This window comes from Centroberyx gerrardi, chromosome 15, assembly GCF_048128805.1.
Source record: "Centroberyx gerrardi isolate f3 chromosome 15, fCenGer3.hap1.cur.20231027, whole genome shotgun sequence".
NCBI lineage: Eukaryota > Metazoa > Chordata > Actinopteri > Beryciformes > Berycidae > Centroberyx > Centroberyx gerrardi.
The window spans coordinates 10,058,447-10,075,801 of NC_136011.1; the positions used below are offsets into that span (position 1 = coordinate 10,058,447).

Consider the following 17,355-nt stretch of genomic DNA (forward strand, 5'->3'; position numbering starts at 1 on the left):
CCTGTGGTGAATGGATAGAAAGAAAGACAGAGAGAGAGACAGGGAGAGGAGGCAGACGCTAGACAGGTGTCCCATTCCACAGCTGCAGCTGACAGCCATCAACTCACTGGTGTCGCAGTTCTGCCCCGTCCAACCAGGGACGCACTCGCAGAAGTATCCGCCAATCAGGTTGCGGCAGGAGTTGGCATTGATACAAGGCTTGCTATCACATTCGTTGGCATCTGGAGAGCGAAGGGGAGGGGGCATGGTTAGTGGCGTGTGTGTGTGTGTGTGTGTGTGTGTGCAGTTGAAAGGCGTGAGGTGGAGACAGAGCGAGGCTCACCTATCAGACACGTCTTGCCTGTCCACTGTGCAGGACAGAGGCACTTGTAGCCGTTGACCAGATCCTGGCAGGTGCCTCCGTGGTTACAGGGGTTCAGAGCGCATTCGTCAACGTCTGGGCGGGAGAGGTCAATTCAAGTTATTGGACTTCAGATTTTGTATGAGGACGGTGATATTTTATGCGCGCACACTGTGTTTGGTCTTACTGATGGTGCAGGAGGGGCCGCTCCACCCTGGCGCACACTGGCACTCGTAGCCTTGACTGGTCTCTGCACAGCTCCCTCCGTTAGAGCATGGGTTGGACAGACAGGCATGTTCTGCTGTAAAGAGGGACACACAGTTTTGGAAACAGGCCTACACCTTTACACACACATTTATGAGTATAAACCTTTGGATACTGTTCAGTGCATTCCAAGAGTTATTTTGTCATGAAGTGCTGCACCCATTTTCCCTCAAAACTGCGTCATCCACTTTCCTACATTTCCCAGAATGTCTTTCAACTACACCCAGAGAACGTGTCTGAACTCGAACTTTATGAGCAATAGCGATAGCAGAGTGAAAGTTTTTCCAGTCAGAAAAAGTTTATTGAGGCTACTGTTGGTAAAGAAATTGGTATCTCTTCACCTTCCACGATGGATTTCTCCCTGTATGGTTGCTGAACATCGGCGCAGAAAGGTGAGTCTAGAAAGAAGCCCTTGGTCTTTGATTCTGAGGCGCTGACACCAAAACCTGACGTTTACCATTGAGGTTTTAAATTGCAGAAAAATAATTCTCCTATGAGACTCCGTAGCTGTGCCGGAAATATCGCAGTGACCTCATGTCATCTATGTTTGGCCAGTTGTCCAGAGGAATAAGAAAGAAATTGCCAATAGTCATTATTTAAGCCTCTGCCTCTCATCCTTCCAGGACCACCCTAATTGTCAGCAGAGCAAACCCAGGAGTGGACTCCCTCCCACCGTCATCACCTAACCCCCCCACCCCTCCCCTGACCGCCCCAATAGCCCGCTCAAATCCCCATCTCACTCTCATTACCCGCCCGGCAGACCACACCGCCAGGAAATCATCTTTCATGCTAAGTTGACCCGACCAATGCACTGTGACTTCCCTCTGACTCCCCGCCATTCTTCTTCTGAGAGGCGGCACAAGATGAGAGAGTGGCGGGACGGTGGGGGGGGGGGGGGGGGGGAGAGGGGAGAGGGGAGGCTCGGGCCTGGAGTTTGTCCCTTTGTGGTCGAGTTAAGGATGAGCGGGTCCCAAATGAATCAAAAATGAATGATTCACTCGGGGAAGAACTGGGCAGTTGGAGGTGACCAGCGGACAGCTCTTGGTATGCCGGAGAAAAGGAGGGGAGAGGAGGGGAGAGGATGCAGAGCTGCACCCGGGGGCCTCTCCGCTACAATAGCCCGGCGTATCCCTGGTCTGCGGACCTCCTGTTACGAAGGGCACGGTTTCCTGACATCTCCGCAGTTAAGCTGTCAGCACCCCGCGAGTCTCAGATTTAATGAGGAAAAAACCATCATCTCCATGGTAAGTGTTCCCAGCAGCTGAACTTTAGCACCACACCCATCTGTCTTGAGCGTCTGAGGAGCTGAGGGATGACCAGCCCCTGCAGATCAAACCGGTGGATTACCTGACGTGGGGCCACTCAAGCCGGGGTGGAAACAGATTAGGGCCAAGCGACCACCTCCTCTGATTACAAACTCCAGTCACCCCTGACCTCTCCTCTGTCAGCTCGCCAAGCCCAGAATCCTTTCCTTCCCTACGTATTATCACTGCAAGCATGACTTTGAATCCTCTAACGAGCAAATCTTTTATTTTGCATCTTCTACATCATATAAATGAAATCTGGGAGTTGCCATGCTTCGTTTTGTCTTTATTAATTGTGAAAAATAAGCAGAGGTGTGGAGGCTTTTGCTGCATGTTGAAAGAATTTCTTGAATCAAAAACATAACTTTTGGTTCGCTTTCATGTCATAACTAGCAAGAATATGGCAAAGAAATAAAATGAAAACTACATTTTATCCTAGGAGTGTAATCCGTCAAGCATCGGCACACTCACCTCTCTCACAGTTGGCTCCGGAGTAGCCCTCAGCGCAGGAACACTGGTACTTGTCAGGTCCTGTGTTGATACACGTCCCTCCGTTCAGGCATGGCTGGTGAGTGCCACAGAAGTTCAGATCTGGGAGGAGGGCATTTCACACAGCTTTAGTTTGTTATGACACAACACGATAGAAAGCCGCGTGAACCGCTTTGAGGCTGCGGCTGCAACTGAAACGAGAGAAGGAAATGAACCTTTATCACAAAGATGGCCGCCCCAGTTGGTGTCGCACAAGCATTGCCACGGCTCCACGCAGGTGCCGTGCACACAGCCGGGGTGGGGGATGCACTTGTCGCAGTACTGGCCCTGCCAGCCATAGAGACACCTGCAAGACACACGAGAGCCATGCTGTCAGACGTTCAGCCTCAGGAAATGGAACATAAAATTAAAATCAGCACGCACACACTTGACCAACATACACAGACCACACACACACTGGAGAAACACGCCACAGCGACCCACAGAGGACATTCAGGCAAATTCAAAACAATCCTATCCAGGTTAAATAATCCCTGTGGCATCTGAAAACGCTAATATCCTAATCGTTTAGTTAATTAAAATTCCTTTGTAAGCAACCAAGTGATAATCTGAACTTAATGAACTACACATTAGCATATACAGCATGGAGCTGTACAAATGAAACAAACAAAGAGGCAGTATTCTTGCCCTCACAACTGGGCGACGTCTTAACAGACCACAAATGAATCTTAAGTAGCAGGCATGTTTATGCAACAGCTTTTCAACAATACTTGGGGACAAGAAAACAGAGGAGTATTTAGCTTTGTACCAAACAAAAAAACAAAACACTAAATTACGGTTCCAATGGGACCTTTAGCACGGCTAACATTAGCATGCGGCCAGACGCTCTCTGTAACAACACTGTGCCTGTGGCTTGGCAGTAGCAGCAGCCTTGCAGAGGGGGAGTGCTCAGCCTCCTCTCTGTTACTGACAATACAGCAGGGCTCCTCCAAGCCGCTCAGCCTGGTTCCCATGAGTCAGGAGTCAGGCTTGCGCCCCAGGGCCGGGGAGGGGGACAGAGCTTGCTGACCACAGAGCTGTCCGGGTCCGTAATTACACTGATAAAGTCGACCTTCTCTTCCTGGGCTCAATAATTAAGAAGGCAATCCAGCCCTTGGCCCTAACTGATAAGTCCGCTCTTTAAAAGGTGGCGAAGTGGCGATACGGTTGCTGCCCTGGAGCCTAGCGACAGGAAACCCAGCGTCCCTCGGGGGGGAACGGCGCGCTGATTAGCCCCGAGAAACGGACGGACTGTAAAAATAAACGCGGTGGTTAAGTAAACCTCAGTCTGTGATTAAAGAGGCTATTCTTAAAAGCGTGCTAATCCTCTCCATGAGAAGCGGAGCAGGATTCCCCAGCGGGATCCCAGATAGTCTCCAGTTATTACACAGCCAAATTACTGGGGAACGGGACATTACATTGTGCAGCACTAGCGATGCTCATAAAGTTTTAAGTTCTGGACACAAAACAGAGCTGTTTTTACAGAAGTAATCGGTATTTGTGGCTGTGTAGCTAATGTTCTTGTAACTAGTGGCGATCTTGTTCGGGTAAATGCACTGTTATTACTATATTAGTGCTGAGTAACTATGAAACTGGGGGAAACATTAAATAATCTAGGCTGAAATGCCCCAGGGAGTGCTATTGGCTGTGACTGTGCTGACATAAAGTTAGTTACAAGGAGACTGCCCTAGCCTGCAGCCAGTGTGCTGTGTATTGCTGTTGTGCAACACTGTAATACAGCCCTATGATGGGAAAATTTCTCACTGACAGTCACAGCAGTTGGCAGAGTGCATCTAAACAGACTTGAACCCAGATCTTGAAATGTGGCCACACCTGTGCAGAGACTAAGGCAGTTCAAGCTCCAGTTCTGCCAATGGCCACACCAGCATTTACAAGAAACCTGATGATGTCGAGAGCTTGGGAAAACAACAAAGCCGCTGCAGAGAAAGAACAAACCTGATCGTCCATGTGCTTGATTTATGGCCAACTCAGACAACCAAAAACTACCAATCCCTGAGTGCTAGGGAGAGTGTGGTAGTGTAGGGCCTCCTCCAGGATGAGGATATGATTGCTTTTGGTTTAACAAGAAGTGCACACAATGCCCCTGCTCTGATATCCATCTGCGCCTGGCTTCCCCTGTGGCTGTGTGCATAAACAGCATTAGGAAACCATTAGCTGCACAAACAGTACACTTTAAGGCTCATCCAAGAGTTACACATGATTTGACTGATAACGCTTGCCTCATTAGAGTGAACACATAGCCTACATTTCCAACATGGACTCTTGGCGGTTCAGCCTCTCCGTTCCCCAGACAGCTCCAGTCCATAGCTCCGCAATTTCTGAACAGCTCAGAGTGCATCTCTGTTAAAGCCCTGCTTCTGATAGTCTCTTGGCCAGAAAACAAGCACGTACAATAAACTATCCATGATAGAACTGGTGCTTGGACATGATCCCTACACGACTGAACGCTCAGCACCGCAGGCTTCTGGCACGGGCCCCTATAATAAGTGAAGGCACTTGAACAAACCACTTCCAATTCTAAACGGAGGCCCTATGACATTTCACATGATAAAACTTTGTTTGTCAAGTCATTAATAATACAGAGATCAAAGAGGGGAGCAGAAGAAGCCTTGATAACTTACTTGCAGCCACCTGGCTCTTTGCACGATCCGTGCTCAGTGCTGCAGCCTTGTCGGCATATAGCTAGAGGAGGAAGAGGAAAAACAATTTACTTGCCTGGTAACCAGATTCAAACTTAGCACCAATTCTGGCACATTGTAATTATAGCATAGAATTATATAATTACTAAGCTCTATAACTTTTCAGTCTGCGAGAATGAACATTTACTACCGTCTCATCTAGACAGAAACAAGAGGGCTTGTCATGCATCTTATGCTATAATGCACAGTTCCATGTCTAACAACAAAAATTTGACTGGGACAGTGTCCAGGCTGACTTTCTGGGTATATGTCCTGGTCAGAAGTCACAGCAGTACCACAATGAAAAGCTCATTCGTATGGGAAAAGGTAAGAAAAACATAGTTCATAAAGAAAGTTTCCCATTCATGCCAAAGTTGCAGCTCCAGACAATGTGTCAGCATGACATCACAGATTAGAGTCTGGCTTCTAGTGTTAGAAGAGAGTCATTTATATTCAGAACTACTATCCTGACTGTCTTAAAGGTGCTGTCTTGAGCAATATTCCCATTTTACATGCCGTCATCTTACCTGTGTTGCAGTCAGGTCCGGACCAGCCTTCCAGGCAGGTCTTGTTGCCGTTGTAGTCACAGGTGTAGTGTCCAAAGAACTCGTCCCTGGGCCGGCAGAACTTGTTGCAGCCAAAGCCGTAGTAGTGCTCATCGCAGCTGACCCGGATCTGGTACTCAAACTGGGCTATGGGGCCGTTGTGGGTCAGCTTCTGCCAATGGGGGCTGGGGTTGATCATGCCGGAATGAGAGGCTTTCTCTATCATCTGCCCATCTGCACCTAAACACCAGTTTCAACACTATCAACATTGACTGCAACTGCATCTATGGATGACATTCCAAGATATTCATAAAAAAAAAAATTAAAAAAAAAAGGGAAAAAATATCCATGGCTAGATCAGCGTTCATTGAATGTTTCAGTCAGGGAAAGAATAATAACACAATACAAGATCCTATGCTGTGTACGTGGGAGTTGCAACGTTAGACGTGATCATACAGTGGGAACCCAAAAATGTCCCAACAATTCTGACACAAATTGCAGAAGATCTCTTAGATGGCAGATGCTATGTAATTAAAGCAACTGTGTGTGCTAGAGAGGAAGAAAAGTGCAAGGAGGAAATGCAGAAAAATGAAAAGCCTGCCTGTAATGAGTACTGTTAACTGCTTTTTTTCTCACGCTCCCTCTCCCTGTCTCCCGGGTTGGTTTCTGTCTCTCAGGTTTACAGCTTTAGGATATTACTGGCCTCGGATGCTGCCCTCTCCATCTGCTCAAGTGAGGACAGAACCACAGCCACCATAAATTACAGCATGAGGACACCAATGCCACAGTCACTGCTGGGAAGCCTGCCAGTGCGCCATCAGCACTTTTTCCCTCCCTCGCTGCCTTTCTCACATACATTCATGTACAAACACCAGTCAAAAGGTCTTGACTCAAGACTTTTTTTACACACTTACAAGTACTGTCTGCACTTCAGATGGGGAGCAGAGGCACAGCCTACGTTGTGACCGTGCAATCCTTGAGGGGACCACAAACACACACGGACCTCTCCTCCCTTGTGTTTTTTTCCTAGCCATGTCAAACAAGACGAGGTCATGGGTCCGTCAGACGGGCAAGGACCGGCCTGGGAGCCAAGGCTGTAATGAGCTTCACACACCGAGCAAACAGACTCGTACTGAGCAAACACACAGTAGCTCAGCCCGACCCCTAGTCCCTCTGCACTGTACACACACACACACACGCGCATACGTACAAGACACAAGACTTGCGCATTAACACCACACACACACTCGCTCACAAATGTAGTACTCGCTACTCGATATCTAAATCTTCACTTGGGAGAGAATGAAAAATGTGTCAGACGAGTTATTTACTGTGCTGGGACGAGGTGAGGTGGCTGACCGTTGGGTGAGTCGCTCCTCTGTTAAGTATGATGCAATGCAACAGACCGGAGGAGGGCCGCTGTCGTTTATTTACTGCCCTTGTACGGGGGGGGACGGGGGGCCATGCTGAAATCACAGTGCCCGGTAACATTTCACAGTGGTCTGGAATCCAGAGCTCAGCTGTGTGGCATTTCTCTACCGGCCGCTGGCCTGCAGTGTCAGGAGTGGCACATCCTTACTACCTGCTGCCTGGCTCAGAGCTGAACATAAATCAGACAAGCTTCATAAAGGCCAAGGACACTAAATTGATCTTATACAGAGAGAAAATGAGCTTTGTTGAACTGTGAAAAGCAGTTTTCTCAGATACCGATGAGATAGATATAAAAGAAAGTGCTCTAGAGTTTGAAAAACATTTGTATTTTAATATGCTTGCACAGCTACATTATGAGTATATAAAACTAAAATGTAGGGTATTTTTTTTTTTATTATTTTAAACAGGAATGAGTCGACTTTAAAATATCAGTTAGGCTGGTGATGGTGGGTCAAGCTAACAGAGCCGTGGGCTAGCCTAGCGGAGCTCAGAGGGGCTTAACCAGCATTGAGTGTGTACATTCAGGGGGCTTTTCACACCAATGCCCTAATAGCTCTCTGGGGAGCGGCAAATACAGCAGAAAAGACCGAAACCTCGTTGACCTCAAACGGACCTGCATAAACAAGCATGGGATAAGGCAGAGAGAGGCGCGGCCCACCCTCAGCTGGAATCGCCACACCGTTGCCAATCTAACCACCGACCAGCAGGAATCTCAGTCAGGACTATAAAACGGCAGAAACCAAACCCAACGACCGGAATACAGATGGAGCTCGCTACCGCAGTGAAACTACTCGGCGAGTCTCTAATATGAGCCGCGTTCGCAGAGAGAAATAACACCGACCCCCCAAAAGCCCTGCGACGCACGTGTCCGACAGCTCTGAGCTCCGTCTGCGGCCCACCTGTGCCAGAGGTTAACTTTAACCTACGGGACAGCATAGCTCAAAGGCCTGCGCCTCGCATCGTGACCGGAGCCAGGCCGCCGTGCCGGGCTGGGCGGCCGGATGAACTCTGTGTTTCACGCCTCAGTGACAGTGAGACAGTGTGACCCTGACCCCGGCTGGCAGCACCTGCCATCAGTCATCAGCCAAATGAAAACATTTTCATAGGGGGGGCAGCGTGGCCCCGTTCAGTACGACACCCACCCCGCCTCCCCTCCTCTACCTCACCACACTTCCGTCTTTCTGTCTGCAGCCCCCCTCCTCCCTCCCCCCTCCCGCTTCCCTGTCCTGCCCTCCCTTGTTACAGGCACCTGTCAACACACTTTCTTAACACAGACACACACATACACCCAATGGACCATGTGGAAGAGAGGGGGGGGGGGGGGGGTTCAGGAAGAATAAACTTCCTTTTCTGACCTTCAACACACCTCCTCCCAGAAGTTACCTTGTGGGAGGGGGAGAGAGAGAAAGGGAGAGGGAGAGAGAGATGGAGATGCCAGAGAAGGACGAATACTCACCACTGGTTTCATTGTTGAAGTCCAAGGCTTCCACTATCAAAGTGTAGGACCTCTGAGGAAGACAGAGATACAAGTAGTGTCAGCCAACAACAAAAACAATACATCAAAGAGCAGGATCATCAAGCAATGACCGGATCTTCATGAAATAATGGTTAAGGTTAACATTCATGGATGAATAGCTAAGTGAACCAGCCAAGTGCAGACCTGTGGCCCTATATTTGTTACAGTGCAACTCCAACTAATGCAGGGTTCCGGCACATTCTCTGCACTAACACGTTAATCTCATGACTTGGTGCAACATGGCCCAGGTTTTGTTGCTATATAAACTTATTACTTTGGACTTGTGTACTCAGGAGAAATTTTATTTGGGCTATTATTCCTTCAGAAAAAGGTGAACAGCTCTACCAGCAGCCAAGTTTGATGTTAAAGACTTAATGAAAAAAAACTTGTCACTGACTTTTACAAGACAGTGACATTTACATTTGCAAGCCTGGAAAATAACAAATTCCATTTCCATGACTTTTCCAGGTTTCCCATGACCTTAGGAGCCCTGCTAATGAAGCTTCATCTCCCTCTCATTGAGTTAACTTACAATGAGGCCTACTACAGAAGCTGGTAACTGTTAACTTATAACAATGGTCCCGTTGATCTGATTAAGAGGGGATAAGCTCGCGGTTGTTCGGAGGTCTCCGCGTCGCACAGATTAGGATGACAGACACATCGGCAGTGTGGTCTGGTCTAGCTGGACACCCACCCAGCAGGAGGGCGTCTGAAGCGCCAAAACCAGCGTGGTACAGCAGGGCAGCACAGGACAGCGTGCCAGTTTAATAACGATTAGAATAAGACACACAGAAAAGGCTATCTCTGGACCTAATACCAAAAATATGTCTTCACCTCGGCTAGGCTAACTTTGCTCACTTGGATCAGCTTCAGCAACAGTTCCCCCCCCCCCCCACCCCCAAATACAGTTTTTCCACATATTTGTATAATGTGGCAAGACAGGTCAGTGAATGATTTCCAATCCTTTGGGAAAACACACAGTCAAGTCATTTGTTTTGCACTGCAGACAGGATTTTCAATTTCATGCCGAATTATTAGACATCCAACTGAGTGCTATTTTGCTGTGAATGATCCAGACTAAAGTGCTTAAGGACACTGTTTTTTGGCGAAGTCAGGACAGGCAGAAAAAAATGAGGAGACAAAGTCGACTAGGAGAGAAAAAAGTTGTGTGTGTGTGTGTGTGGGGTGCAGAAAAAGAAAAGAGACAGAGAGAGAGAGACAGAAAGAGAGAGAGAGAGACTGAGACTGAGTGTTACACTCTGGAGGGCCTGTCTTGATTTCAGCACTCCTGAAACGCTTTGTCTGATTCAGGGTCAGTAGCGCTCACACCAATATCAGCTTACACATCCACATTGCCCTGTGCCACAGTCATGGGGGAATGGACAGCAATGTGTGTGTGTGTGTGTGTGTGTGTGTGTGTGTGTGTGTGTGTGCGAGAGAGAGAATGAGAGAGAGAGTGAGAGAGCATGCGATTGTGAGAAAGTGTAATCCACTTACAGTGCTTGTGCATCCACTAGAAACACCTACTTGTTACATTCGCACACACACTTCTCCCTGACAGCGCTGCTCAGAGGCATTTCTGAAATTCTACATTGCCACTATTGCCGTCTTTACTGCGATGACCTCATGGTAATCAGACCTGCTGGAGGGAAAGGCCAACCTCCTGTTCACTTTACATCGAAAGAAAAGGGTATGACTCACTCCTGAATCTTTTTCATGGCTTCACCTTGTTTTGTCAGCTACTCAACATCTCTTCTTTCCAAGAGACATCTGTCTGATCCTATGCCAGTATTCCACAATAATTAGAGCAGCTATCTTTGAAATGCAGTGCTGATGAACAGCACAGCCCTTAAGGTGCATTCTGACTCAAATTATCCCAATCACTTGACATAGAACACTGGTAGGTGATATGTGATACCTAATCATCTACCACTACCCACCCTACAACTATCTGTATTGAAGCAAAGAACATGAGTCCTCCAGCTCCTCTTCATGCATTAGGCAGTATGTGTTACCGCTTTGCTGTCCACTTCATGGGTTCACACTTCAATACATAAAATGATCAATAAATACTAACATTTATGTAGAGCCAAGCGTCTCAGCGCCAAGCAACAACTAGCTGAAAATAGTAGATTCGAGAAGCCTATGATGTTGGTGAGCTCATCCAAAAAACGGGAACTCAACTGCAACGTCATTGGACACACATGACCAGGACACATCTTCTGTCTCTCTCAGACTCTAATATTACTCACCATTGCAACACTGAATTGGTGTGGTCATGATGAGTAACGTGAGTAAGCCTATATTCATAAAGTATGAAAAAAGAACAACCAAAAAAAACAGTCTCGCATTTGAGTGTGTTTTTACACTTAAGTTAAAAGTTGCCCTCCAGTGACCTCTCAAACAAACTGAACATTTTCAAACAGGCTTTGCAAGCATGTTATTGTTTTACAGCGGGGTAGGGGGCTTAAATTAGGAGCAACAACCGACTCCTGCCAATAAGAACAATGCTGAACATCCCCGCCCCGATTCACTTGTTACAAACCTGAACCTCATATTTTGATCGAGACTGACTGGTGAGGACAATCAGGAATCATTTTGAGATGGACTGTTGACAGACGGGCTTAGAAATTTGAATGGGTTAATGAGGTCACTGGCAGACGCCTTTAAAAAAGGCAGGATCTGCAACAACATGGGAAAATGCACCGATCTCTTGCGCACTCTAGACTTGCCTCGACATGGAAACTATTGCAGCATCATCATCGTCATCCTTGGCTGATCCTTTTATTAGTCCTCCTACATTAGCATGATATGGCCCACACCACAAACAGGGTTGAACAGTTTGGTTAACACTAGCTTACATCTAAAAAGGAGCAGCCTCGGACAATAATGTGTACTATTCAACTACTTAGCAAGAAGAGTTAACTGGGTCCACGAATTCTAATTTTGCTCTGTTGTTGAGTTCAAGTCTTAAACTGAGGCTGGAAATCAATAGGCTTTGTATTCTGTAACAATAATGCCATAGTGCTGAGCAATGTCTTGGTCAAACATTAAGTGAACTCTATTGGGAGGCCCAGACCTAATAATTGCTTCCAAAAAGTGAGATACTGCATGCCTCCTCGTTCACTAACACTCCATAACTCCTAGGCGGTTATCAGCTAGGAATTGTCTGCCACTGCCAGGTTCACTTTTCCCAGGCTCTCAGCTGACTCACAACTTCTCTTTGAACTGCACAAGACACACACACACACACACACACACACACACACACACACACACACACACACACACACACACACACACACACACACACGTCCAAGTCAAATAAGTGTGACCATATGTCTGCTTATCTGTCCTGGCCATCCAGACACTGTCCAACAAACGGACAACATAAGTGATAAAGATCATCCCAGTTCGAATCACATTGACTTGCCAAAGAACACTACTGAATTCACTCTCTAGGGGAATTTACCAAACACACAAAGAGACAGCTCTCTCTCATTCTGCACTCGATTGGACATGGAGCCAATTGATGTACCCTTCCTAAGTATTCCAACGCAATAAAAAGAGAGGAATGTCTCCCTGACTAATGGGCAAAAGCAACAGCCAAAGGTCTAAATAAAGGCTAGGCAAAACAGATTAGAGTTAGGTAGCCTGGGCCTACACTCTGCAGAGAGGGAATGTAAACAATGTAGTCAAAGGGATGTTGACCTTCTGTATCAGTTTTCCTGAGTCAATCACTTAAACAGTATCAACCCTAGATCTGGCCAATGATTGTGCCTGTTAAGCAACACGCCCTGTTTGCCATAAAGCTCAGGCTCAGTCATGAAAAGACAACTCTCATAATCACCTTCAAAGCCAGTGCACTGATGGGCTGGAAGGAAGGAATACATCGTTTGCCAAGAGAACTTCATCAAAACACGAGTTGGAGATAGGAGGTTCTACAATCAAAGACCTATTAATTCGTCCCTAAAGCATAACCTTTCCCCGACAAAAGAACCTCATCGTGTGCCAACCGACACCAAGGCATACAAACAGATTTTGGATGTCTTACCAGTCAAACAAGATCAAAACTCAAACCCACGACGACAAGTATAAAAATCACATCAACCGCTTACAAAACAGCCAATCATCTATATATTGAAAGGGCCATTAACCATTTAAGAAGGCGAATCAGGCGCTGCTGCCGAAGCAAAAACTAAAAGCGGAACAAGTGATATTTTCAGTACACATCATGCTTCCATATAGCTTTAGATAACTCCAATTAGCAATAACAGTTCGAGTCCTTACGTAACGCCACACTGACAGAACACCACAAGCACATTTAAAAAGTACTTGTTAAATTGGAGGACTGGATGAGGTGGGGGAAAAAAAAGAAAGAACACATTTTTTTTTCCTCTTTCACTTGAGTAATTTGCACTTAACTGCCACATCAGAGCCGACTATATAAAGCAAACATGTCATTACTCCCACAGCTGCCGGCAGCGCTTACCCTCAAGGCTGAGCTGACTATTGTTCAACAACTCACCTGACCCCCAATTCTCAGACCGCTCCGACTAGTCATCAATCACTCTGATGCCGACACATCCCAGGTCTGAAGAGACATGCCAGCTTTGTGTTAAATGAAAGATTGGGGAAAATAAAGGCATGATGTATAGGCATGATAAAATCAAATTGGAGTGCAATTGGACTGCCAGAACAGCCAGGACGTGGTGTGAGGTAAGAGGTTGCTCAAGAGAACTAGCAAAAACTAGTCTTTTTATGCAAGAAAGCAGGCAGACAGAAGCCTAGAGCAGTCGGATCGACTCAACCCAATTGAGAAAGGTCTACTCTTTGAATGTAATGTCTATTGTCGCGGGCCAACATGCTGAGGTGGCCATAGAGACGAGTAAGGTCACAGTTTGTCTGGGAGCCAACTTCATCACTGCTGAGTCTACTACAACTGCTTCCTGTTGCTTGCCCTGCGCTGGCATTATATCTGCACCGCCTCCATTATGCTCTGTAATCCTCACTGTAGTCACTGAGGGCACACCATTGTCCCTGCTTGATACACTGTGAAGGCCTGCTTCAGACTGGGTGGCTGGGCCCACACTTCTCTGTGGACTAAAAGCATAAAAGTGGCTGTAGTGGCGTGCTGTTGAGCAGAAGCTGGCGGATCCATATAGAGGACTCTGAAGCAAAGCAGCAACGTATTCACGCTAAAGACGTCCCGGCTGAAACATTCAGCTGGATGCCTGGCTCTTGCCCTACCTGATCTAAGCACATGTGTGTAGCCTCATTAAGTGCAGCAGTTACTGTGGGTGGCAAGGTTAAAGCGATGAAATGCCTGGGGTCCAACCGAGCGTGACTTAAACAAAGCCCTAGGCCCGGACAAGAGGCCAACTTCATGCAGCTCACAAGAGAGGATGAAGGGGGGAAGAAAAAAAAAATCTTCATGAACTCGAAGTACCCAACAACCCAATTGCCCCGCACTGCCATCTGTCCACAACAGCCAATCAACTCATGAAAAGGACAAAGAGTGATATCATACCTAACCTGACAATTGTTAATGTGCACTGAAGTAAAGCACTTGAAGTGAAGGATGGGAGAATCAAACGAGGGGCTCTGTTGCTCTCTACTCTCTGCCAATGTGCCTGGAACTCCTCTTTTCTACAGTATAATTACATTTAAATCTCATTTACCTGAAGCTGAGATTTCCAAACTGATCCACTAACCAGACAGGCATAAAAAACAAAATATCTAGTAATACAATTATATTATTTGATAATTTTGCACACTTTTTGGAGTCTCATTGGTGATATACACACATTGACCTGGTATTTCCAAGCATTCAGTCATCCTAACATGTTGCTAATTTGAACGCCCTCTTCAGAGAAAAGGTATCACTACTACTGATATCTCAGACAAGCGATTGAGCAAAACTGGGAGAATCCTGTAACTGTAAATTAGTGCATGAGTTTCATTTCCATGTCCACTGGTGCTGTTTTCCAGTAGGAAGCTGGTAAGACGAAACTTTCATTTGGCACCGGTGTCTGAGGTTTGATGCCGACTTAGTGTTGCCATAGAGTGAACATAAACAGCAACCTTTGTGTTTTAAAAGGTGTGAGGCGCCAGTGTCTAAGAGGAGAGCAAATAAAAAATATAGACCATATCAAATTGCATGGTACCCTGTTAAGAACATTGTTTCACTGGCTATCGAATTATAGTGGGGGGGGGGGAAACAATCTTTAAATAATATAGTCTTCACTGCATAACAATCGGGTGGAAAAAAAACTTTAAAAAAATGTATAACATGGCAGGAAATCACACGTGAGCTCAGGCTATCCAGTTCTTTCACTTATTCTGGCTGCTCCAGATGATCAATGCACACAAGACTTGAAATCTCGACAAGAACCTCCATCCAGATTGCGATAAAAATAGCCTTTATGTAATTGGACACATGCATACCAATGGACTGTGCCTTTCACCCATCAGGCACAGAGGAGAACTTTGTGGGCCAAGCTATGGGGCCAGTCAGTCTGTGCAGAGCCCCACTTTTTCATTACTTCTGAAATCTGCTCCAGCATGGCAAATCATCTCTCACAGACCTACAACACTCCCACAGGCCTGTCAACCCCATTTATTTACTCTATGAAGAAGAGCTGACACTTGGGAAGACAGAAAGTGGGCTTTCACTTGGAGTTGGGCTTATGTTACTGTACTGTGCAACCTTGTGACCAGCTGCCAGGGACGCAGAGGAGGGAAAAACCCACCGAAATGCAGTTTACTCAACTTTTGATCTGACGAAAATAATTTACCAATGGTTTTAGGCTGGAATAAATCTTTATGAGGTACAATGATAGTATACATTTTAGAAAGTAATGTCCAAATGGTCTTTTGGGGGAAAAAAAGCATTAATTGATAATTCTCTGAAAATATATAGGATTTTTGTTTATATTGGTGGTTGTTTGCCTGATGATGATCACCGAGTGGAGGTCATAGTTTACCCACTTTATTTACCACTACATCACTGAAAACACAGTTGAGGTTGATGACCTATTACACAAAGTTTTAAAACAAATATTTTCTGTATATCCTCATATTGGATGCAGACAAAAAGAATAGGGCAATAGACCTGATAGAGAGAAAAAAATGCCTGCACCTGGTTAATTGGCCCAGATAATGAGGAGACCAGGGGGTCTTTCCTCAAAAGGACAATTCATAGAGGGTTAACTATCAAAAGAGAGATTCATTCTTTGTTTGTTTTCTCTCTCAGGGGTTGGGGGTGACTGACTGACTGACGGACAGTAATTGCGCAGAATTGCCCTACAAGCCGATATTTTCCCAAGCTCGCGCGTCGGGAAGCAGAATGTTTTTCAGTCTCCAACTTACCGGCCAGGCAAAACTGAAGGGCAAAACTATCCTGGATCTCTCATTCCTGACAGTGCTCTTGAAAGAAAATGTATTCCCTCCCAGGACAGGCGTAGATCCCGTTCCGAAGCTGCAGGGCCCTGCAGCGGAGACTCTAGACTGGTATTCCTTCAGGCAAACTTTGAAAAAGGTATCGCACTCATCCCTTGTGCATTTTCGATCCGCCGTGTTCCTAGAGCCATCACAACACAGGCCGCTCAGCAACTCTCCGTTCACATTATGCATCGATAAGATTTGCAACTCGAATTGTCCCGATCCCTCTGACACCTGTTGAAGACAGAAAAGTGAATGCAACGGAAAACTTTGACGTTAATATTTGAAAAAGGAAGACAAAAAAAAAACATCGCAGAAGTTACAATACTGTGTCCGTAAGCCTAGGCCAAACACTACACCGACTGCTTTGCCTTTGGGTTAACATTATTTGCACTTGCAGCAGGCTAACTGTGGAACCCGACGCAATTTTGCATGTGAGGCATGGTTACATGTAACGTTAGCATAGCCGTGCATATAAGGCTAGATAAGACATGCAAGTAAAGTGCATCCATACAGTTGCATTGACTGAGCTTATTCCACTGTTTTCCTTAAGTAATCCACATACCTTCGCAAGAAAGCAGAGTAAAAAGGCAGCAACGACTGAGCCCCGTCTCAAAATCATGCCTCCGCACTGCTGTTGCCACTCGTTTGTACTAGTCGTCTGGCCGACACACGGCACGAGAGTACTCCTCTGATTTAAACATGCACGAGTGGGAAACAACAACTTTTATCAACAGAGCACAGGTTTCCAATTCATAGAAGACCTCGTCCTAGTATTTCCTCAACCTTACGAAGCGTTTGTTCTTCTTGTTGTGAGTATCCGACAGCTTCCACTTGTAAATGAAGAAAGTCTACACAGTAGCCATGCGGCAGCCGAGCCCACTGCTGACTGCTGGTCCGGACTGGAACTGGCTGCACAAGTTCAACAGGAGGGAGTGGCCGCGGAGCCATGGAGCTCCATATTCATGAGCTGAGGAGGAGTGACCCCGCCCCTCTGGACATTATGAGGATAATAATCAACTCAAGATCGCTTATTAGGACTATTAGGCCGTGATATAGTGGAAAATAAAAGTGGAAAGTAAAGTATGACCTCTAGTCGGTGATTATCATAAGGCATCAACCACAAATGCAAACATAAACCGATTATATTTTCAGGAAAAAGCATTCATTTATGCCCCCCCCCCTCCTTAAAAGACCTCATCCTCATACATCATACATCAGTTCATACTTCTTACTACAATTTCTGCTATAACTTTACCTCATAAAGATTTATGTCAGCTTAAAA

General features: G+C 46.2%; 1 protein-coding gene across 1 annotated transcript in view; it reads right to left on the reverse strand.

The window, feature by feature from the left end:
* Positions 1–16,945, reverse strand: part of jag1b (jagged canonical Notch ligand 1b) — a 29,573-nt gene extending 12,628 nt beyond the window's left edge. Inside the window, exons 1-10 of the mRNA XM_071903375.2 lie at positions 16,636–16,945; positions 15,999–16,304; positions 8,568–8,619; positions 5,663–5,920; positions 5,079–5,139; positions 2,613–2,743; positions 2,380–2,499; positions 528–641; positions 323–436; positions 108–221 (exon numbers count right to left, since the gene is read on the reverse strand). Of these exons, the coding sequence (XP_071759476.1) occupies positions 108–221; positions 323–436; positions 528–641; positions 2,380–2,499; positions 2,613–2,743; positions 5,079–5,139; positions 5,663–5,920; positions 8,568–8,619; positions 15,999–16,304; positions 16,636–16,692 (1,327 nt within the window). The 5' untranslated portion in view covers positions 16,693–16,945. The remainder of the gene's footprint in view (positions 1–107; positions 222–322; positions 437–527; positions 642–2,379; positions 2,500–2,612; positions 2,744–5,078; positions 5,140–5,662; positions 5,921–8,567; positions 8,620–15,998; positions 16,305–16,635) is intronic.
* Between the last annotated feature and the right edge of the window lie 410 nt (positions 16,946–17,355).